We start from the raw sequence: 24,987 nt of genomic DNA on the forward strand, positions 1-24,987 counted from the left end.
GAGGCCGTTTCATCCGCTTCGAGACCGCTCAGAAGTGAAGTGGCACACAATGCGTAAGAGTATTTTTAGGGGTCGACGACCGCTCTGTTTCCTCGAGGTTGCCACCGTCCGTCCCCTCTCTCTTTCTCTTTTCTCTCTTACTCTTTTCCGTTGATTCGTCGGGCCCCCTCTCGCTTCGTAAACCATCGCATCATCGCGCCATGGGACCCCATCGGCGGCGAATCGTCCGTGTGCGGGAGACCAATGAACGGCGACGCGCGAAATCGCTCTTTTAACCGTCTGTTCTCCAATCTTCCTTCACACGGATTTTGCGTGCTTCTCTTCTTCTTTCTTTCACGCATCGAACTCCGTGTGAACTTTAATGGATAAACAAGTGTGTTTCTTGTTTTTTCGCATATAATTTGTTTTTTTGCAATTAGAATTGTCAATAAGGAAACTACTGAATTAAGTTATATAGGTAATGGCGACGGAGAATGACTTTCCTTGTTGCTAAATGAGATTAAGTTTGAAATATATATTATAGATGATATTACGGAAAAATTCATTTTAAAATGTGTGCAAGGGATGTACAATTTTATATCGTCGGAAAAGATTTTAATTCGTAAAAATATAACAGAGGTCAATAAATAGCAGCGGAATATATTTTAATTTGTAGCACTGGCAAAATATACGCTAATTCGCGATAATATTTCTTTTTAGTTGAAAATGTTTCAGATGATATTTGAATTTAAAACTAAGAATAAATGATGCTTATTTCAATGTAAAAATAAAATTCCGATTTTTGGGAATAGCTTGCACTTTATATGATAAATTCCAAGATTATCTCCAACTATGGACATAATCTTTCTGAATAAAGAGATAAAGCAATTTGATACCTTTTTTTACGACATTTCAGCAGTGGTTTAATATATCGTGGGTATTAATCCACGTCGTCCACTTCTCAACTTTTGCGGTTGATTTACGCCGCGAGGGTTCATCTGAGGAAGAAGAACGAACGCGAGTAACAAGGAGATAAAATCAAGATATCGCTCAGAGGTAACAGTTAAAAAAATTAGTTTTTTGTCATTTTTATCGACCGGTTTATTACATTTGTCAATCACGTGTGTACAATTTGATCGGACGTTTCATTTCGCGGTTATATGCGAAGTATACAACATGTGACTCACATATATACAATTTTTCACTTTTAGGTAATGAATTCATAAACCACTTTATTTATGCTTCAAATCGTCATCAAATTTACATCGTAAATCGTATGTCGTGCACGACCTCGTTCGATGAACCATCGTTCCGCGAGCTTTTTGCCAAGAGTTCAACGCTCGAGGTAAAAGTTACGCCTTCGCTTATACCGTCGAAGGATTTGATCGTACCTACTTGTATAGATTTTTTTACTAGACTTTTATCTGTACCCTTATCCTTGTCAACGGTTTTACAATGTGCTAATGAAAACGGACATTGTACCTCGTATAAGAATTTAATGATATAGGCTGGAGTAACGTATTATCAGTGACTTGACGAATATATCAGTGACTTGATTTGCAAATTTCTCTTATTTTTATTTTTATCGTAAGATTTCGCATTAATTATACTTATACTTTAATAACATCTTCATTTTGCCAAGAAATCAATACTATGGATTTAGTTAGGTATTATATCGCTCATTTGTCAAAACAGCAACACAACTCAAAATCAAAGTTTTCTAGAAAATATATTTTAATATATTGGATCATTAAAGTTTCTTAATATTAATTTTAAAATTCAATTTCGATTGTAATAATTGATCGCAAAAAAATGAAGGTATGTTCTTTTTTTTAAGTATATTCTTTCTATTTTTTCTTTACGTTTCCTATTCTTTTTCTATATGCAATACAACGTATTACATGGGTTATGTTATGTTATATTGAAACAAATGAGTGATATTTACATAGCATCTCTTTTTACGTCAAAATAAATAATGGAACTAGTAATTATTTCATGCAGTTTATCGCGTCGTAAATAACAGCGGTGGATCTCGATGTGAGAATCGGCGACACCAGGATTACTGCGGATTACGCTTTGAAAAGGAAATTCCCGTAACACATTCGTTTTTATCGCTATCTGGACTCGAGCATGAATCTCGGGTAAGGTTTCTGGGCATACCTTTACGGAAAGTCGGCGAGGTATACTGCTCCGTATAAGAGGCATTGACCCCGTTGGTGTTTCGTCCGCAGTTAATACATATTCCGCCACAAACACGTATGTAGCATAATACGAATACGGGCGAACGCAAGCAAATTCTAACGGTGCCGTCCTAATGGCGGCTGACGTACATAGGTTTGACCCGTCTTGCGTAATCGCCCGTTTCGGTATTCCGTCTGCGGTCCGTGCAAATTTCGTTCCTCATAAAGAAATGTTGCAACGTACGCCGAGTACACTAATCTAATATTACGTTATCCAATAGAACGCCACAAAAGAATATTAATGCATATTTGTAACGAAATACGTATTAGTATCAATTTAACTTCTAATTGAATATATTCTGACTGAACATGAACATTTTGTCAATCAAATTAATTTTGTTTGTACTGTAAAATTTGCGTAGTATTTGCAATTCTATAAATGAAAATGAGGTTTAAAAATTACCAGTACGTTGACAATTAGGAAACGCTAATATGACGCCAAAGAATTTGAATGCTGTATGCAAATATTCGCGTTTGAATTCGGGACATTTTTCTTTTTTCTTTTTTTTTTTATTTTAACCTAATGAAACGCATAATTTAATAAATCTTTTCCATTTGTGATTATCCGTGGAGTCGCGACGTTTATTAAAGTTTGAATAGCATTACTTAGACTAATAAAACTCACAGATAATTTAACGCAATGAATACTTCCCTGGCGATTATTCAAAGAATTACGATATCTATTATTAATTCGATATTTGCAGAAATTGCCTGGTTTTCGTGCGCGTGATTTCGCACGCATTACTACATTATTGTAATTAAGTTCTATAATTCATCATCGTCGCGAGAAACGTGAGCGCAGTCTGTACATGAACGTGACCTAGAATCGCGCGTGCGACATGTTTTGCAGGAGTTCTAAGACTTACGGCGGAGTCGTATACATTCGAGAGAACTTCAGCACTCGTCGCGCTCCGCATTGTCCCTGCGCTGAGCTCGCGCGCGGATAAACGCGCGTTAGACACGCGCGGTAGATGCACCCGCGCGAGAGGTGGCCCCCGGCCACCGTCGTGTGCGATGTCGGTGCATTCTCGTTGGCCTTCTACGCTCATTCGCCGCCTTAGCGGACTTAGTTGGGAACGAGGAAGACCTAGTTCGAAGGTAGAACGCCGCCGCAACGGCACTAGGTCACGCATCGCAGTTCCTGAACGGCTTGGTCGCGCGCGCGCGCGCGCGCGCTTGTGTGTGTGTGTGCGCGAAACGTGCATGTGCAGCGGCGTGCAGCGCGCTGCACGCATGCAAGACGTTACGAGACGTGAGAGCTCCGACCGACGCGACGAGCGAATGATTCTTCTCATCGGCGGCTTTGTCTATCGGAGTCTTTACGTCGCCTTCGATAAATCGCGGCAGGCGTGTCTCGTATTCGTATATAGCATCGATGCACGTACTTTGATTTGTTCGAATTTTCGTGCACTATGTACTATTGTATATTATAGGATCTTTCGAGAGAAGTGGCTTGATACTCTTATTGTTAGCTTTGAGTGAAGAGCGAAGATAATGTTCGAATGTACTTTCGGAAAAGTACTTTCTCTATTCTTTTTCTTCTCTAACTCTTTTCTGTATTATAAGATTTTATTGGGTACATTAGGTCTTTTTTTGTTAGTACATACACTCTTTGTGCGCACTCTGTGAGTGATATGGTTCTTTTTGTTGGTACATAATTTACGTTATAATTTATGTTATTATTTGCAGTAATAAAAAATTGTGAATTAAAAGTATTCAGTTTAAATATAATATAATCTAACTAAACTTGGCCGTTTTGTTATATACATATCTTGTGTGTCTAGTTTTTATCGATTTATACATTTTACAAGACATTTTTACGAAACATTTAAATTGCACGATTTTATACAGAAAAAAAAATGTAAAATGATAATTAGTTAAAAATGTTACGGCAATGAAATAAAATGTGTGCTACGTAGATAAAAGAAAAATTCATTGCATTTGTAAAATTAATAAAAGATATACATACAGAATTAATTAAGATGCGGTAGTATCAATGATCCTGTTTTAAGATTACTAATGGACACATATGAACAAAAGAACGTCGATGGCTTGACGGGAAGTGTGTCTTCTGGCCGAGACGATCGTCACATGCGTATCTGCAATGTATTCTGTGCAGGAAATATCAATTCGATATCTTGCATGATAGAACGAAAAGTAGTTCTACATTCGAACTGTTTACGCCACGATTCTGCTCAGTCTCAGTTGTTATATTAAATTTCCTCTGGTGTAGCATCAAATATATTTTTCTTTTTCTGATATTTACTTTTGCAGAACTATGGTATCTTTAAGAATTTCTATTAGTATACCCGAATACGAATTAATATACAAAATAGATAATAATCCGTGCATTTTGTCATTCTTATTTCTTTCCTTCTTTAACCGATATAATTGGATTTAATTTATTCAAAAGCAATGATAGATAGAAATTATCTATTAGAAAGTCGTTGGTTGTCACTTTTCAATTTGCAATATTTAATATCTAAAATTCATCTAAAATTAAATTAAAAAATACAAAATATTATATATGTAGGTATATCATATTATATTATATTTTATTGTTAGTTTTCTTTACAATTATCTAATTCAATGATCTCAATACATCACAATTACCTAATAATTAATTTTCTCTATTTTATATTTTAACATTGGACACCTTATTGTCCGTATTCTGTTTCGCTTTCTTTAGAATTTGTATAGCGGAACTTTTAAAAAATTCCTCAGAACATACGTGTTCCAACGGTATCGAAATGATCATTGCAGTCTCGTGCGAAGGTGCTGCAAGAGTTTCTCTACAGGATTAAGATATCCCGATGGACGTTGACAGGACAGCTTCTCGCGATCACGACGCATGTTTCTCGCACGCCCGCTCTCGCACAGAGCGATTTCTACCCACGTCAGAGCTACGATAACGATAACGGTGTCGAGAGTTTGTTGGTCCATTCATGTCGAACGTTCTCATGGCGTTTCCTACTTCACCTTCCGCTCTCCCTTCTCGTACATCTTCTGCTGTGCGAGCGATTCTTCGATGCTCGACGAGGAACGAACCGAAGCTGAGTCAAGCGATTACCTTGAGGGTAACGGTATAAAATACGCGCCACATTCGTTTCATCCCGATCGCGTTTAGGGTACTTTTTCACTCGGCGTCAACGAAAGTACACGGATTGGCGTAACTGTATAGGGATGAGAGTGAATTTCGTCATGATGCGGCGACGTCAACGAAACGGAAGTCTTCTGAATTCGCGATGACAATAGCAACAGTGACAACGACGTTCTTCATTCTCGACTTGTTTCTTATCGTGTTGACCTTTCGTGCCAGAAACTTATCGCCAACGTGGGAGTATAATCGGTTTTAACGGGTATAAATGGCCGATTTACTTTACATTTGTTGCCTGAGTAACGGGACCCGGAAGCTAGTAATCTCAGTTCGCTATCATTGAATATCTTATCGATATTCTGCGAGCATAAAATTGTATACACTGAAAAAAATAATAAATTTTAATGAATATTTGTTTATATACTTCTAAGTAAATATTTATTAAATATAAACATATATATATATATTTATTGCATACAAAAATCATTAATTTGACTTAACTATTATTTTTTTATTCAGTAAATATTTATTTAGTGTAACTTTATGTTTATTTAAATATTATTCAAAGAAATATGTATTAAGATTTAATAATTTTTTTTCAATGTACTATGTATTGCATGAAGTCAATTAAAACTTTTTTCTATATTATATAATTAATACAGAAACAGATAAAGTATGTAAAATTGATTATTGGAAATTCAAATAAATTTTATCTATTAAAAAATATTATATATCATCGCAAAATTAAGAAAATTAAGAAAATATATTTGCAAGTATATACTTAAAAATTTCATTGTCAGAGTTATAATGTGTATAGAGTTTATAATATTTTTAAAGTCTACGTATTTACATAATTCTGATAACAACATTTTTAAGTATATTTTCAAATACATTTTTAAAATTTTCTCAGTTAAGTTCTTTCTACAGTTAAGAGTTACAGAATAGGCTCTTTAATTTTGCACGTTGACATATTTTTTTAAAAGATAAAATTTATTATTTAAATCTGTTTTATATTGTAGTTTATTGCGTTTTTTGCATTAATTTTATAATTTTATATGTTGTTATATGTACAACGCAATATTAAAATTAATTTATACTTTAATAATTTAATAATTTATAATAATAATTGGTAAAATTCAACAAATTAAAAAAAATTTTCCGAAACGCTGTGAAATAATATCGTCATGAAAGTTGACAATTCCGAAAACGTAGAATTATATTAAAGGATTCTAAAATCATGTAAGACAATGGAAATAAAATTTCTTAACCGTATGTATAATTCTCTTATGTATAATTCAATAATATCTTGCACTGTGTGTGTGTGTGTGTGTGTGTGTGTGTGTGTGTGTGTGTGTGTGTGCTATTTTTGACAAATTTACGTTCTTTTATGTTTCAAAGTCACTGTATCTGAGAACCTGAGGCGGTTGCATCGCGAGACGATTAAAAGTGAAGCTTCTTGACCAAGTGCCCGCGGGTCGTAGTTGGCATAGGCAGACGCTTCGTCTCTCCTCGTCCGATCCACGGAAGGTGGTAGGAAGCGGGACGCACACTAACGCTGCCATTGGCCTCGTACAGTATGGTAAGTGTGTTAACAACGTAAGCGGGGTGAACGCCCTCAGCAGACCTAGACCCAAAAAGCGCTCTCGTTGTAAGCCACGAACAACTGGCCACTGACACTAGGTTAAGGCGAAGTCACGTGACGTGAATGCACATAAGTCGTGCACGCAACGCGTACACGCGTATCCGCGTGCACATGCATTTACTTTCACGCACCCGTGCGTGAGCGATACCGTTCGTAACAGTGCCATTTTCCAAATCAAGGTTCGTGAGAACAAGACTTTTGGCGATAATTTTGTTAATTGTAATAGCGTTATAAGCTCGATAAGTCCAATGTTGATTTGCGTTGTAACTTTATTCTAGTCTCATTACATTGAAAATGAGCTCAGGATACTGTTCAGGAGCTGCATATATATGTATTTCCTCTTAAGAAGTGATATCTTAATTATCTTGACAATTTTTGAACACAATGACATAATTTTCCATACTTCTTTCGATCAAGAAGTTGAATATATATTTACTTATTTGTTCAATTAAATAAAAATTGCTATTAACGAAAATGTAAGTTAAAATTAAATTTAAAAAGCTTTACTTTATCAACAATACAATTATCAAAATAAAAATGAATAATAATAAGATATCATTATATATGAAATAATAAGAAAATGTTATTATACTATAATGAGATATAATTATAATTTTTTTATATCAACGCAAAGCTCATTAAAAATTTAAAGAAGAAAACTCGTTTGCAATTTAGCATTCGTCCCTTAATGCGCATGTAATTTTGCGATTCGTTCCTTAAGGGGTAATTTTTAACTCGTTATGATCAAATCAAATTCTCAATCTTGATTACCGTTAATTAGCGAAAGTATAGTGTGACTAAAACAGATTTTGGAGAGGCACGCATACAACGTGGTCGTTACGACGTGCGTGAATCGTTAGTACTCCGATTATTACTGCAAAACACTTTCTTTTTAGATGGTCAAGTTCTGGTTATCGTTTCGAGAATTTCGTGGCGTATAGTGAGTCACGAACATCACAGGTAGGTCTTAACGACGATGACATTCGCGTTGAAATACGTTTCGAGGAAGTTGATTCATTTTCGAAATAAATAAAATCAATGATCTTAGTCATTGACCTTAAAGTTAAAATTATCGAATATCGGATATTGAGAGAAGAATTATACAGTTTTTATATTTTTAATTTATGAAAACACATTTATAAATTAAATAACATAGTTGCAAAAAGAGGTATATTCGATAAATTCTGAAAAAAATTAATTAATATTAATCTAAATAAATATATACAAGTAATTCTGAGTCTTTTTTTCAATTCTGTATATTTGTGCACAGTCTTTTTAATTTTAATTTTTTTTTAATTCGACACTGAACTATTTTTATAGGAAAATTCTTTAATAAAAATATTAACATAATTATATAAAAATAATTATAAAAATTATATAAAAATATGAACATAATTATATTGATTTTTTCTAGTTTATTATATCTTTTAGCCTAAATTTCTCAGTCTTTAAATCTTACAAATTTATCAATTATTAGATTTTGCAAGGTTCTTTAATTTTTAATTCTTCATTAATTATTAATACTTCTATTTAAATAATCCTTATACGAGATTTTCTTATTTATTTCTGGAAATATTGTAGAATATACTTAGAATATGCTATGTATATACCTGTTGCTTAATTTTTTAAATTTGTTTTTCACAAGTGTGATATTTTTTGCTAAAGAACCGATTTCGTTGTTAAGATATATGATAAACTTTCTATATGAAAACCGAAAAGAATTTCAATGATTTCGTAATGATTTGGGAAAACGTTCGATTACGAGATTTTACGAGCATAACGGGCTTTCGTATAATTAGAATATCAACGAACTGCATTTCCGAAGCATATAAAAATTCGAATGTATCTGTCGATTACTGAGATTAAGAGACAACCGCATAATGAGCACGTTCCACATTCCTGTACTTCTGTTTACTCGAATGCCGATCGTCTCTTTCAGCAAGCGTTGACCTCACTTCTCGTTTCGCGCGTTCGCCGAAGGAAAACACCGGAAATTCCGATTTATATCGCGCGCATGTACTCGCTCAGTTATAAAATATGCGAATGCGTAATTGTTTTACCTCATTCGCATAATTGGGTGAGGGAACGCTATTCATAAAATTGAATAGGAGAAATAGAGTAGAAGAAATATTTAGGCATTTAGTATAATTCACTATATTCAAGACAAAAAAATCATTTAACAAATTCCATTAACTTTTATTAATTTTATAAAGTTTTTTATGTTTAATTTTTTCTTTGTATATGTATTTACACACACACACACACAGACACACATATAAATGCATGTTACGATATCTGTATTTAAATTATTTTACATTATTATTAAATAAATATTTATAATAAATTGAAAAGAGGTAATACAATATTACATCTATACAAATATGAAATATAATATATTATACATTATGTACATATATTTATTATAAGTACCGTTAACCGTGAAGCTTGGGCAAAAAGATGATGTCAAAATTGTTCAAAGAATCTTCTAGCTGAAGAAGGTACGCGAATTCTAGGACGGCGCGTATAAAAACTCTGCCAAATCGCGATTTCGATCCGTTCTCTGGCATTCGTCGAGGTGACCGAGCACCGCGGGCAAAGCACTTTTCTCCGCGAGGAGAACTCGCTTTTCCGCGCGCCACGCGTGGTTTCGTCTTCTCGCGGATCGAGGCCGTTTGCCGCTATACAGTGCCGCATTTAGCAAACGTCGAGCCTTAAGTGTGAGAAATTGCCAAGTAAGAAAACGGCCAATAATTTTAATTGCTGCATAAAAAATTGTTTAATATTTATTTATATCACGAACATTTCGCGCAAGAAACTTAATCGGGAAAATATTTATGTGCATCGCTATATAATTTTAATCATTTATATTTTGATTAATACACCTTTTAAATAATTCATTGGATCTTTCTTCACGCAGTTTAGTCGAGAAATTCATCGAATCTACTGTTACAAGATAATCGTCCAGACGTGTGTAACAAGGATGTATAATGCATCTTGGGGCCGCCGTCGCCGCCGTCAGTGGATGGTGGAAGTCCATCCTTGATGGAGGTTACTCCGGGGCATCGTCCCACATCTCCTTGGATATGAACTTGCGTCTTCGTTCGACTTGCCGGTCATCTCCCTTCGGCTTCTCCTTCCTCGTCTCCTTCGTCCTTCTTCCTGCCACCTCCACCGTGTCCGTCGGCAATACCTTCCTGTCTCCCTCCATCCTAACCCGGACTTGTCCCCCTCGTCCGACGTCTCCAGACTCCTCTTATTTCGTCTTGCTTCTCTCCCTCCCTCACGTTTCTCCCACTCTCCTTCATTTTGCATAGAAAACTGCACTACATGCAACGCGCATTCTTCAGATTTTCGTGTCTTTACTCTCCGTTCTTTGTCATTATTTACCGTTTTATTGACGGAATTTTCGATAAGACGCAGTCTCTTCTCACGGTTAATAAATCTCTGTTTTTCTCTCACTCTCTCTTTTGCTTTTCCGCCATTTCCCGCCTCTCTTTAGTCTTCTCTTTTTTCAAAGTCTTTCTTTCATTTACAATAATGGATTTCATAGAATAAGTAAATCATTTTTTAATCAAGATGTCAATTTTACTTGTTTTCTCAGTAATTTCTATCTACCGTAATTGCTTGAAGAATATTTCTTATACATATTACATTATAACGCAAGTGATCGTTGCCTAGGTCCGCCAGAAGTATCTTTCAGTGTCCTTGAATGGCTATCGACTTTTGATTTATGCCATCTTTATTAGGGGTCCATGGCCAAAGAATTACATCATTGAATCTCCCTCTGCCTTCCTCCGGTAGCGACGAACTCCCTCTCGACTTCTGTGAACGCCACGGAAAGTCAACGAACAACAAGGTAGCGACCCGGATTACACTCCAAGGCATCGGTTCCTTCGCACTTTTCTTCTCTTCTTCGTCTCGAAGAGACTTCTCTGCGCTCGGCTCAGGGTCAAGGCACTCTTGGAGGAAGCAACCAGCGGAGGATGCCTCCTCCTCCTCTCCATTCTTTTGCGTCCTTCCACGAAGCCGAAAAGAGAAGTCGAGTTCCTGCCTTAATCCTTCTCTCGCACTCTTCCGTCATTCCAGCGCCGATCGAGGCGCCAATAGATGGGATGCCGGCGAGGTCATCTCTTTCAATTTCATGAAGATTGTTTAACTCGAGGACGCGCACGAAAAACGGCGAACGCGTAGGGCGGCTTCGTCGCACTGGTCATTCAACTCATTGAATTATCTTCACTCCGAGTAACGCGTTTCGCTCTTGCTTACTCGCTTCTGCTCGCTTTTCAGATGTGTGTAAATATTTTTCTGATACGGTTACAATTTATTTTTCAATTAAAAAGATTCAATAAGAATACTCTGTAACGAAGTCGATACAAATATTATTTTAAAGGAATTACGAAGTTAAATACAATAAAAGATATTAAATACAATAAAATAAATTAAACGTTATTTATTAAGTGTATCTTGGATGGTATTTTTTTTTACTAAATTTATGATTACTTTCACTATTTTACTGTTACGTCTCTAATAATTATGGCTACTCCGGTATATTTTTACTTTCTGCAGACATTAATACGTAAGTTTTGTTGGGACAAATGTTTTTTCGTTATTGCGTCTAATATTCATCTTTGATATCTAGTCTCTCTCATGATTTGCTTATGGTATATCTTTCTACGTCGGTCTCTCTGTCTCCGAGGTGTTACAATAGTCGCCCGCAAGCGGGATGCTAATATCGCAATGTCAGCGACCAAAGATTCGAGTTGGCGGACAGGTAAATGGCCCGAACGTTGAACCGACGAATGACCTCCGACAACAACGGCCCTCGTTTTCGGTGTCGAAATCATCTTGCGTCGGAATAACACCGCTACAACAGTATGGTGGCTTTTTATTCGCCTCGCCTCCCGTTGAGCCGATTTGCCTCTCCAAATGCCTTTCGAATCGATTTGTAAAAATTTCAAACAATGCGACTGCCGATTCAGTTACATATTGATGTTGGAGGCGTGGAAATTTTCATGGCGAGCTGTAACTCTTATAAAATCACGTGCAACCATGGAAAGTGATTAAAAATAAAAATAATTCCTTGAAAATAGATTGCTTGTGCGTCATGGCTTTGTCAAGGCTTTGGATTTTTGTAGAAAAAGCGGAAATAACATTTTGTAGTTCGTTACATTGACGTCTCAGGATAGATGCTTTTTTTCCCGGATTATTTTATCTTTAATTTATAACGATAAGAAGTTGTAAACATGAGAGATATTTTTGAGATTTCTGACGTTAATTTAAATCTGTTTTTACACAAGAGATTATGTGAGAGCAGGAATTTCTTTATTTTCGTCATAATGAACGCATTTAAACCGATTAGTTTAAGTAGCATCGATCCTTAAATTTCATTAGCCACGGGTTGAAAAAAATACTTTGAAAATAATTTTGTTTGCTTCACAAATTTATCAGATTTGGGGGAAATTAAGTGGTTATGGTTTGAGAATATTTCTCTTGGCCTTTTCGATGTGCGAAAGAAAAAAAAAAATAATGATTTTTATTTATATCAAGAAAGAGGCTTTATATAGACTACACGGCAAATGCCACTGACCCCGAGATTGAAGATTTAACAATCGTTCTTCGAGATTCCGATGTCAAACGTATATCTAAGAGAGACAGGCGCGGGAGGGACATGAGAAATGTATCAAAAAAGAGAGATGACAGAAGAGAAACGGACGAAGTTGCTGTAGTACAAATCTGTCCGTTGAGAATGTAACGTTATGTCTATTAGATTCCGGAGAGGGTCAAGAGGAACGTCATGACCAAAGTCCACAAAGACACAAAGAGCAAGATTAGGATTCGAGTGGAGCATCCGAGCTTTACCGTCTCCTTTGGGATAAAGACGGTTTACGAGAGTTTTCATACAAGCTGACATATATGAAGATGCAGAGGCGATTTATCGTGTTATTATACATATATTCTGCTGCAATGTTCCGTCCTGTCCGGAATTACATTATTTTGTATTTAATATTTAGAAAGCTTAAACATATCAAATAATGTTTAAGCATATCAAAAGAGGTTCACGGTCCACATACTTAAATGTAATAAAAATAGTAAATAAGACGAAATATGTATTTAAATATTGTTCAAATAATATTTAGATAATAACATTTTTTTTAATTTGAGCTATTAAGCGAAACAAATTAATTACAATTCTCACGAACGTTCTCTCTCACATGTTTCTTAAATATTTTTAATTATTTATGTAGTAGATAGTATTCAGCTTGTGATGAATATCCCTTTGTTCGTTGGCTCGATAATAATTACAATTACAAGCGAATGCCTATTAAGTTCGCGCTTGCGTGGATGAGTTCCGTGGAGGGATTTTCAGGGACAGTGTCGAGCGCAGCACGAGCGGGACAGAGTCAAGGCGAACAGTGACGTTCGTGGGAGACGAGGAGAACGGAGGAGAGAGAACGAGGGAGTCGGCAGAGCCTCTCCGAGGAGAGAGGCAGAGCTCTCGCTCTCCCTCTTCGGACGCGGTCGAAGACACGAGACACCACCATGGTCGCTCGTTACATAAGTAAGGTAAAGGATCTCCTCTTCTCTGCTCTCCTTGAGTCGATCCACATTCGCGATTATACCACTTTCCATCGACCTCACTTTACCCCGAGTGCGGTGCTCGTTCGCTCGTCTACGTGCACATGAGTCTGTGTGTATGGGTATCCGCGTGTAATTAACAGTTCTGTTCGGAACTGTTCGCGGGATTTGGCTTACAGCGTTTAGAACAGGCGTTCGCTACATCAATAGAACAACTCTGTATCGGGAACGCGCAGTCGGTTGATTTAAACACGATGGGAAGCATAACTTCGAAAAGGATTAATTTAACAGAAACGGTAGCTTATGCATACATAGAGAATCATCACTCTAAAACTATCGTCAATGCTTTTATATGAAGAGAGAGAGAGAGAGAGAGAGAGAGAAAGAGAGAGATTTTGAGACCAAGTTTGAGTTCATTCATTCTGTATTAAAATAGAAAAAAGAAACGCTCAAAATAAATCTCTTTTTTAGAAATAATCTGACTTAGAAACGTAGATATGAGAAGTACTTATTTTTCTACATTTTGACTTACATTAGCTTAAAGAAAAAAAATCTTAGAAACTTGAAACATTACGTTTTTATTTAATTGTTTTGAAAATAGTTTTGTACGAGAAAAATATAGAAAAATATAGAAAATTTATTAAATGACATTGAACTTTTCAATTTAATACACTCTATTTGTGAAGATATGACAAAAGATTACAAAATTGTAATATTACAAGCAGATTTAGGCAGTACATGATTTTAAGATATATCAACAAAACAAAAAATAATTATTAGAAGCTGTAATATGATTTTTTAATTAAAGCTTTTTGTGAAAAATTCATAAAACTTCACATATAAACTCACGAATATTTTCTTGGAAGGTATCTCCCATTTTTTTGCGGAGTCCTTGAAATTCCACAATGCCTAGGAGCCCCGTAGTGTAAAAGAGCCATTGTAAGCGGACTTGGATAAATTGATGTCGGAGCTAATGAAGTAAAATTGTAATTTGGAGGTCGTCATCCAATGGGTGGCACACTGTCACGCAGGAGAATCGAGCGTGCATTGACCTATCGTGTGACCTCCGACAACATGACCTTAATGTCGATGATGAATTTCGACAGGGATTTATTTATAGTGACTCTGTACATATCCAATTTTCCAAAATGAGTTCTTACTTTTGAGATTTATATCTGTATGTATGGAAATTAGTCTTCAATCTTGTACAAATTGTTGAAATTGAGTTTGAAGAAGAAAACATGAAATAATTAGTAGAATAAAAAATTACAGATCTATTACATTGAACGAGTGTATAATCGTCCAATATATATTATTCATGGTATTCCTATTCATTTTTTTACGCAGTTTAAAAACTTAATTCAATTTAATGGAAATTGAATTAATTTCATTAAAACTTTGTTAACATTGATTTAAATTGAAAAGTATTATTAACGTTTTTATTATAACAAAATATTTAAAAAGTTGAAAATTAATATAATATAAATTAATTAAGAACATATATGTTAATTACAAAATTATAATAATTTTTTAATTATAATTTTTATTCTTGTTTTATAACGCTTAAGGAAATAGTATAGACATCTACAGAAGAAAGAGGAAACTAAATTTTATATCTGTAGATCATCAGCAGAAAATGATTTTACCTAATCTGTTAGATGGCAGCAGAATACGTCATCAGATATTTAATTATATATTTCTGTTTGCATTAATCTATTTAATCAATATCATACGGTACGATAAATTTGTACTGATGAATCATTAATTAAATCAATTTGATCGTATCATAATTCAATAATCATAAATTAAAAATGTGCTAAAATTGTAATTCTAATTTTTAAATGAATAAAACTTGCAAATCATTATATTTTATTAATATTATTTTAGATTTTGCATAACATAATTAAATTAAAGAATTAATTCTGTACGTGTAAATCACATTACCTACTTTTCAAAAAAGCACATGAAATCGGATTTGATTATCTAATTGTATTTCTTTTTTTTATAATATATCTGTTTAACATCTCGATGCATATTATGTATATTGCTTCTTATCATGATCTATAATCTATTGAAAAATCTTCGACTTCAGAAAATAAGCAGTGTCAGAAAATAATATAATTCTAGTTATATTAAAAAATATAATTTTATATAAAGTAAATAAAACTCGCAATTTTCTTTAAATTTATCTTTGGATTCTAATGTATCTATTAATGTATTAAATGATGTTTATTATTAATTAATATATTAAATAACTACTAATTTATATGAAATATTATATTTCTGTTAATGTTAAAAATATATTATAAGAAAATCATAAATTTTATTAATTACAAGATAAATGAATTGATAATTAATGAATTGATTATACCTGTTTATAGAGAAATGCTTATAGAGGAACGCATTATCATTGCGTTTCTCTGTAAGTATTCTCAATTTTCAAAGAATTGTTGATAACTTTTAGGAGATGGGATACAGGACTCCCATGTAAATAATTACATTTATTTATTTATCAATTTTACAGTGTAACAGTGTATAGGATACGCTGAATATAGAATAATCTCTTTTTTATCATTTACTAATTAAGGCGATTAGTGTGTGTAAGTGACTCCGTCGGATAACATACAATATTATATTATAGCACGTGTGTGACTTATATTGGTTGCGATTAACAATTCGTGATTCGAATTGGTCTCGTAGTTTCCGTGTTCGTGGACTCGGTTCGCGCGGCATTACACTTACCTTTGTTCGCGTATAACAATAAATTTGATATTAAATGTCTCATAATGAAGTAAATTATTGTGTAAGTTAGTTCCCTTTTTTTTTACTCCTATGGTATTCGGTGCGAATAAGGCCACAATTAGTATTTCCACGTGTGCGTCCATTGCACATTCGTTCGTATGTGTATTTATATGTGGGTGTATATTTGTTTACGCTTGTGTGTATGCGTGCATGTGTATGGATGCGAGTTTTGTCCCTTTTTTGCTGTATCTTTTTCTTTGATCAAAACTCTTAATATCTATTGCAAAAAATGTTTGCAGCATGTGTATATGTGTATGTGTGTATGTGTATCGTGTATGTGTATCGTGTATGTGTACATATTTGTTGTGTTATATGTATGTATGTGCTGTGTGTGTGTGCGCGCGCATGCGATTCACACGGGATGATAATGGATCCCTACGTTGCGCGCCTATTTTTCTCGACGAACGAGAGAAGGGGAGAGAAAGACCGAGAAGAGAGTCGGGATATCGTGAATCAAAACACATACATATTGTTTATCATATCTTGTGTGTAACGCATGTAGAAATCAATAAATTTGTTCATACAAAAATTTTCATCCTACCGATTTCTGGAACATTAAAATAATTTTCTCTCAAATCTGAATATATATATATATATATATATATATACATATTAAGTTTTGGAAAATAGTTATTTAGTATATGGAAAATCGGTAACAGATTTTTTGTATTTTTCACGTACAAAATTTTCGTAAAGTTTCTACAAATTAATAAATAGTATTATTTATTCGGAAATTAGATGAACAACATCGTAGATGCAAAGAAGGCAAGAGAAAAAAAGTTATGATGTGTCAATCGAGTAGATTAGTGTCGGTGTGTGATATAGATTGTGTACGTGTTAGACCGTCGTGTTTTTCGCGTGAGTACGAGTCGAATAGAAATAACATCGTTATACGTATATATCAAATTTTAGTTTTTCATAAGAATATATAATACGTAGGACTCTCTTTGTGCGCACACGGGCGCTTATCTCTCTACCATTGTACAAAGCAAAAAAAAAACGTTATTAATATTAGTAACATCACGAGAGCACGCGAAGCACTTAGGCTTATTCATTATCCTAATCGACGTGTCCGTATCAACGATTTTATTACAGTAAGGCGATTTGATTTCTTTCCATCAAGCTCGCTGTTGGTTGCGCATTTCTTTTTTTCCCTTCTCTCCCATTCATATCTCTTCTACTCTTCGATATCCCGACGCGATGATCGAGCAGATCATCATTTCGAACACAGACGGATTCGCGTCAGTGTTCTCATAAATACACGTAGAACGAAATAATGAATAGATTAATGTCGCTACGACTATGAAGCTAGAAGACTCTCGCGTCGCCTTCCTTTCCGAACGATTAATCGGCGATCATGAAATCACTATGCTAACCAAGACGAGAACTTGGCCAGGGGATTCTTGATGGGGCTTCGTTATCCTCTGAAAAAAAGTCGGCGCGGAAAATCTCGTCGAAATACGTCGATTATTCGTAACAAAAATTCACGCGAAGAATCTTATTCTTTTTCTTATATTTATAATTTTTATTACGTCTTCTCGCGATCTCGTCTCTCGATGTGACTTTGCGAAGTTCTCTATCGTTTGCATACGTCTTAAATTCGAATTGACGGTCAGTAAGATCGCGACGACGGTATTATTATGGCGTGCAACGGAATCCGCTTGACTATACGAATTCCATATCGGAAGTGCGTCTTGCTCCTCGTCCTTTCTCTCCCTTCGATCGCTCTGTCATCTCGTCGATCTCGTTGTCAATCTCGACGTCATGAAGCCGCGTGCTTTACATCAGCTTCATCTTAGCGCACTCAGGGCAGATGATGTCGTCGCCATCGGTGATGAAGCCACGTCCGACCAGCGAAGTTTTGCAGCCCGCGCAGATGAAGCAGTCGTTATGCCAGTGCCTGTCTTCGAATGAGATGAAGCGAGTGCCACCAATACCTGCAAATTAATCAATGCAAATTACACTCAGATTGAATTTAACAGATTTTCATCTGTTCATTGTTATTTGTATATTGCTTGTATTAAGAATTGGTTCTAATGGTAGACGCACATATATTCACTAAAAGATCTATTGTCGAATGATAATAAGCACATCATCAATTTGATGATTTTTTTAGAAGATTCAATTTCTCAATTCTTTCAACATATTTTATTCTTTAATTTTGTTTTTTATTAATAACTAATAATTACATAAAGGCAATACGCACCAGTGATCGGCTTGGAGCAAGCGGTGCATCTTTTGGCGAAGAGCTCGCCGAAGCAATCAGCGCAGTATGGTTTGTCGTCGCGCGATGTGAATCGTTGTCCCGCTAGAGAGTTGTTGCAGTTGCTGCAGGTGAAGCAATCTCTGTGCCATGGCTCGTTCTTATATGTCACGCCGCCGCTGGTGATGATCTGCGATAAAGAGTTCATGACATTTTATAGGACAAGTCGCTTCATCGAACTGTTACATCTCATTGCGAGTTTCATTCGCATTTTTTAGATAATATTTAATAAAGCTTACTTATTTTTCAAAATTTCTCCCCGAAACATAATGCAAAGAAAACAAGGGAAATATAATGTAACAAAAATCGATTAATATGTTATACAAATAAAAGCACAAGTTGAAGAAGAGAATAAAAGAATATGTCTATATTATATATTATTATATATATTATGTAGATATATATTAATATATTATGTAGATATATAAAGGATATAAAATATACATATATAAAAATAAACAAGGAGAAATATTGATGCAAGCAAGTGATATCGATGCAATACATGTGTAGTTGAAGAGTCATTTGACAAATGACTTGAAGTGACATCATGCGCATCAATAGAAATGAGTTCCGCAAAGATTGCGAGTGACTATGAAAAATTTAGAAGAATGTTAAAAAAGAGATATTTAAAAGCATGCAGAATTCGTCGAAAATAAAAGAACGCCTGTAATTCAATGACTGATACGTTTAAATGAATTAAATGAATATTGAATATTATTGACCGTTTTATTTTATGACCAAGTACACAAAGCATCAATACGCAAATAACGACTATATCAGCGAGTTTATCGTATTGAGATTTATGGTCTCACAATGAAATCCCGATTTTGATTCGCTTGTTACGCTCGATGAGCTTTTTGCGCGACACGCAATAAACGAACGCAAGACGACATACGAAGTAATCATCGATACAGAGGAGTGGCCCACCTTGTTGCACTTAACACACCGGGTAGCAAACTTGTCCTCGTAACATCCGGCACAATAAATCTCTTGCTCGCGCGGGATGAAGCTCTTCGTGCCAATCGGATTCTTGCAGACCACGCAGCAAAAGCACTTCTCGTGCCATTGTCTGGTCTTGTATTCCATCTTCTTAGTGCCTAAAACATGCAAATGCGATAAACTTTTATAAAAGGAAAGTTATAAAAACAAAGTTATAAAAAGAATGCCTTTTTCGGATTGAACGATATTTATATGCAATGTTCTGGATAAAAGAGAAAGAGAGAAATTCATGCACATTACTAAATTTAAAAAAAAATACAATATAAAAAACATCTAATTTTTAAAAGGGCGAAATTGCGAAAGGGCTAATGAGAGTGGTGCGCAGTTTAACAATCAATAAAAATTTTTTTTTTCAATCTTTCTTTTTTTCCGTCTAATTTTTCTTTCAATTTTTCATTCTTATTTATAATCTGCTTTTTATTAAAAAAAAAGTACTCTTTTTCCATTTATTGAATTTATATATTTATTTCAATCAATGAAAGCCTGAAGCACACTGATGATTTGCTTCGCAAGTCGTGGCAAGTTGTTGCATAAAAATGTTAATCTAAGTCTGAAATAAGTGTAACGGAGGTCGTCGGTTCACGCTTTAACATCAAAACGAACGGATAGTTGCGTGTGGCGACTGGCAGGCTGCAGTGCTGTAAATCGCAGTCGCGTGCATCATCGCGTGTTTCGTCCGAGCACTCCATCAGCTAGCTAAATAAATATTTTTGTGAATTTCTTTGGGAGCTCCCTATTGGGCACTCGCCTATAAAGCACCCTTCGTTGCAAGCGAATTAGATCGATCCATGGAGTTTCCTCGTCTACGGTTTCACGTTTCGCCTCGTTCGGAACCTCGTTTAGTCATGGAAAGCATCGTGTTCCCGTTTTGCCTGCCGCATATAGATTCGCCGTCTTTCGCGATCCGCAATTAGCACATGCACAGGTGCAGATAGTCACGTAAAAATAAAAACGGCCGGAAGAAATTAACCGCACTGCGGTCACAGGACTTTGATTGGCGAACCGTATAATTACATCAGAGAATTTAAATTATTGAGACGTATAATAGGGCTTTTATCAAAAACGAAAGCGCTAATTTAAATGTAGCTGTATTAACCGAATATCTTTGTCATCGATCTCTTTAGTTGATGACGTTTTTCAAAAATATATTTTAATACTTAGACATAAAAATAAAAATATCGCCGAGTAACATCAGAACGTAACAGTCATGACATTAAGATTTATTTTTTAAATTATTTTGCTCGTCTATCGCGAAATTGCCATAATTTATAGCTAGGAACAAGAGACGATCTCGGTTACTTGTTTTCATTAAGATTAAGAATAATATGCGAGGAACGTGAACGTGACGTAATGTTGTCTGGCAGATGAATATTGTCGATTTATTATTGTGGTCATGTTCTGATCTGTGATTCGAAAAACGGGTAGCTTTTCGTATTTCGATCAAATTGAAAATCTTACATCATCTTAATATAATAACGCGGTGATTACAATATATTTTGTAGAAAAAATGACTAAACATATAAAACATAAAACATATCCTTCAAAATTTTTCTAAAAATATTTAAATTTAGAATAGTATCTATTTAAATACTGAACTAAATTAATGTGTTAAACAATCATTTCACATTAATTAAATTTCTTTTTAATGTTTTTATTTTGTTATTCTTTAAATTCTATATATCATTTGTTTGCAAAATGTTATATACATTCTTAGTTTTTCATTTTATTAAGATATATATTATATACATTATTCTGTTTTTCTTTTTCTAACATATAATGAATTTTGTATCTTGTTTTAAAATTTTTTAAATGTAATGTATGTATGTACATACATTATTATTACACATGTAGAATTCAACTCGATTTATAATTTATTTGTACAGATTTCGAACGAGACACTGTAAGAGGCGTTCATTTTTTCACGGTTTTTTAATTTATCTGTCGTGTCTGAGAGACATGAAGACGAATTAATAACGAAAGGTGATCTAAGGTCCAGCCAAATAACATATTTAAATGTGACATTAAGTATAATAACTTGTCCCGTGAATCATCAGCTCAATTTTAAATGTTTATGACACAGGATCACGTCTGAAAGATGAGAGTCTGTCTCTCTCTCTCTCTCTCTCTTTCTCTTTCTCTTATTCTCCCTCCCCCTCTCTCTCTTAAAAACAATCGGAAATTTTGTTTCATTAAAAAAATATTCAGATTTCTTCGTTTTTTCTTCAAAGATAGACGGATCTTAGATCAGAATGTCATACAATAAATCGCAGCTTTGTTAAAACTAATTTTTAGTCTTCTCCTTGACTAAGCTCTTCAAAAATTGTCTGTAAAATATTCATTACCCTATCAGAAATAGCATCCATATTATGGAAAATCAACATGAATGTCATGTCGATAATTGTCTCCTTCATCGCCGATGTAGATGTGATTAATAAACAGCGTACAATATCTGTTCAATACTTCGTTAATCATCGATTCGTTGAATTATTCACATTCGCAATCGAGCACTCCGTCCAATTTTATTTAATCTAGTCTTCAGGTTGTAATTACATTGCAGTCTACAAAATTGCCAATTATCTATCCATTATGTTATTTAAGCAATCAATTACATCTCGATCAAATGTATAAAAATGTGCTAATTATACAATATTATTATAATCAATTTAAGATTGCAGAATATTAAATTAAAAAATCCAATTCTTTCTTAATTGAAATAATTTATGCCACTTTTGAAAATATTATGGTATAAATGAAAAACGACATATATAAAAATTACTTTTTTATTATACTTTTTTCGTTTCATTTTATTATAAATATTTACATTCCAAACATAAGGTCGAATTTGATCTGTAGATAAATGAGATTTTTATTGGAATATTTATCTATGGTGTTCAGAATGATTTTTTATTTTTGTTCAGAATCATTTTTATTTTTTGTCTTTTATAAATTCCTAAATATATTTTTTAGAAAAACATACATATTTCAGATTTTTTATTTTTATTACTTACAAGTATTTATATATTAAATATTCAAATGCATTTATTTTACCTTTCGATGCTTTTTAAGATACACTAAAAATGGTCATTTTGATATCTATATGTATCTTTCGTACACGACACGCTGACTCTTGGACCACTATATGACTCAAGTGGAAATTCGTGACGTCACATCAGCCAGGCAATACCTCCGTATATGTATAAAGCTTATAGCCCAAGGCCGATGTTGTAATCTTATACGCGTCGCGTTGTAATCCGCGTATTATTCGCGTTATGTGATGAACGATGTACACATGTTAAAAATTAGATATTTACATATTCTTCATCAAACATAAAACGTATGTATAGTTGCCATTGTGAAATATTCTTTTATATATAATCTTATCAGAAATCTAATTTTTTAAGAGACGTGGAGAGTATTTAAAAAACAATGAATGACATTATACATATATGTACTCACAGATTCCTAATAATTAAATATAAATCCACCAAAAACTGGTTACGGAATATATGAATATATGAATATAAAACGGAGAATATTTGTGAAGCACTCAGAGATGTGTATGCAAAAATATAAGTGTTTAATATAACAATTGCTATATTTTAATACATAAAACAATGCTTTTTGACACGACATGAGTTAACTGTATGGAATCACCTCATTGTCAGGCACGAAAGATTTAAAACCTACTTAAGAAGTGTCATTCATGCTCTTAAATGACCTGTTCGTTTGTTACGGTAATGAAGCTTCTCCCGGCGCCACGTAACAAGAAGATTTTTCGATTACCATAGATAAAAGTCGCTTGAGAAACTCATTCTATTCTTGTATATAACGCAATATCTCGCAATTCTTATATGTGTTTTCGTTGTTACATTAACATGAGATACACAAAGTATTTTAAACTCTACTGGGGATCATTTAAATACTATATATTATAGATACATTAATTATTACATTAATTGTTTTATCCATTTAACTACTCTTTCTTTAGCAACATAAATCCATTAAAGCTTGTTAGTTCCTCCATTGGTTAGACAAGTAAACAATCTAATAGAGACTATTATCTATTTTTAACTGTGGATATCATCATTAATTATTTAATGATCATTTATCATTTAATAATTTTTCTTCTTGGACATCGATTGTTAAATACATTTAAACAGATTTTATGGTTATCATACGTTGTGAAATTGGTAACACGTCTTCCTAAGCTGATTCTATGTCGAGGTGGAAGCTACCTCCTCTTTCCTACGTCAAGTCTAAATATAATGTAACGAGAAGCAGAAGCTGTCTTACACTGTCGTGTGCACAGTCCTAAAATTTTCTGACTCAGGCAAACTCTGTTCGCTAAATGTACGAAAATCAACGATCAAAGTAAACTGCTTATCTCATGCCCGCAAAATTATTTCTAAATAAAAATTTCCTTCTGTTTTATTTTTAATTTTGTGATGTGCTTTCTCGACTTTTAATTTTACTTATCTATAAATATATTCATATTTCTATATATAATACGAACAAGGAATGTTATACTTTCCTTCATTTGATTAATTAGCTCGGCAGAAGTACAGTAAACGCGTAATTAAATGTTGAATATTTTTACACGAAATAAAACACGAATTTTTCAGGTTCAAGATCAGAGTTGCGGAAGAGATTGCAACTCGATAATGATACGTTTGTTTGGACACGTCATCAATTGCTACATTCGAATACGGACAATGTATTGACGATATGATCTACCGTTACGCAGCGATTGATGATATCATTCATAATAATACATCAATATCGAGATCCTTATTCGAATCACGATTTCGATGATATGCGATTTCGATAATCCGGCACATACAACTGCATCGATCATCAATGTTTTTTTTTCCATTCAACTCGATTTGTTTGTACATTAACCCTTTTTTACCATTTCAGTAATAAGATATACAAATAGGACAGTTTTTTATGAATTGCACAATTGTTCGCTTTTTTCGAAACGCACATATTAATACATGTTAAAAATTCTGGCCGAGCGATTGAAACGAGTTATATAATTTTCTTTCTCGCAGAGCCTTAAACATGCAACGATGCGCGATGCTTTTTCATCGCACTAAAATGAATTCCAAGGTATTTCATCACGGTTTTTACGTCAATCATCGTGTTTGATTGCTGACAACGTCCGATTACGTATTTAAACGAACAAATTACGGCATGTCAGAACGTATGTGTTCTTTTAAACATTAATGTAATTAAAAGAATATCCTCCAATAGCTTTCGTCATCGTAACTTCGATGTTTCGAATATTTCCCAATTTAATGGTGCATAATGAAACGATTTTAATAGTTAATTAATTTTTTTTTATAAATTAGTAATTGGCTGCCGATTTGTTTCCTTTGAAATTGTTCAC

General features: G+C 34.0%; 2 protein-coding genes and 1 long non-coding RNA gene across 9 annotated transcripts in view; 2 read left to right on the forward strand and 1 right to left on the reverse strand.

Annotated features, from left to right (window-relative positions):
• Positions 1–8,189, forward strand: part of LOC105149810 (protein FAM76A) — a 66,380-nt gene extending 58,191 nt beyond the window's left edge. The window contains exons 7-9 of one of the 4 annotated variants that reach the window (XR_015546090.1): positions 896–1,035; positions 6,715–6,895; positions 7,855–8,189. The gene's annotated coding sequence lies outside the window, so the exon portion shown is untranslated. Of the gene's footprint in view, positions 1–895; positions 4,087–6,714; positions 6,896–7,854 lie in introns of those variants that run through there. The other 3 variants (XR_015546091.1, XR_015546092.1, XM_011062485.2) reach the window with 3 other exon arrangements.
• A 5,201-nt stretch (positions 8,190–13,390) lies between these two features.
• Positions 13,391–16,679, forward strand: LOC147908626 (uncharacterized). Its single transcript, XR_015546096.1, has 2 exons — positions 13,391–13,522; positions 14,401–16,679. It is a non-coding gene; the product is annotated as an uncharacterized LOC147908626 (long non-coding RNA).
• Positions 16,023–24,987, reverse strand: part of Lmpt (four and a half LIM domains protein limpet) — a 95,238-nt gene continuing 86,273 nt past the window's right edge. For all 4 annotated transcript variants that reach the window (XM_087409229.1, XM_087409230.1, XM_011062494.2 and 1 more), the window contains 3 exons: positions 19,527–19,696; positions 18,543–18,729; positions 16,023–18,273 (listed from right to left, as the gene is read on the reverse strand). In XM_087409229.1, coding sequence (XP_087265355.1) covers positions 18,116–18,273; positions 18,543–18,729; positions 19,527–19,696 — 515 coding nt within the window. In that variant the 3' untranslated portion in view covers positions 16,023–18,115. The remainder of the gene's footprint in view (positions 18,274–18,542; positions 18,730–19,526; positions 19,697–24,987) is intronic.

The sequence above is a fragment of the Acromyrmex echinatior genome, chromosome 9, assembly GCF_024713525.1.
Source record: "Acromyrmex echinatior isolate Ae372 chromosome 9, ASM2471352v2, whole genome shotgun sequence".
NCBI lineage: Eukaryota > Metazoa > Arthropoda > Insecta > Hymenoptera > Formicidae > Acromyrmex > Acromyrmex echinatior.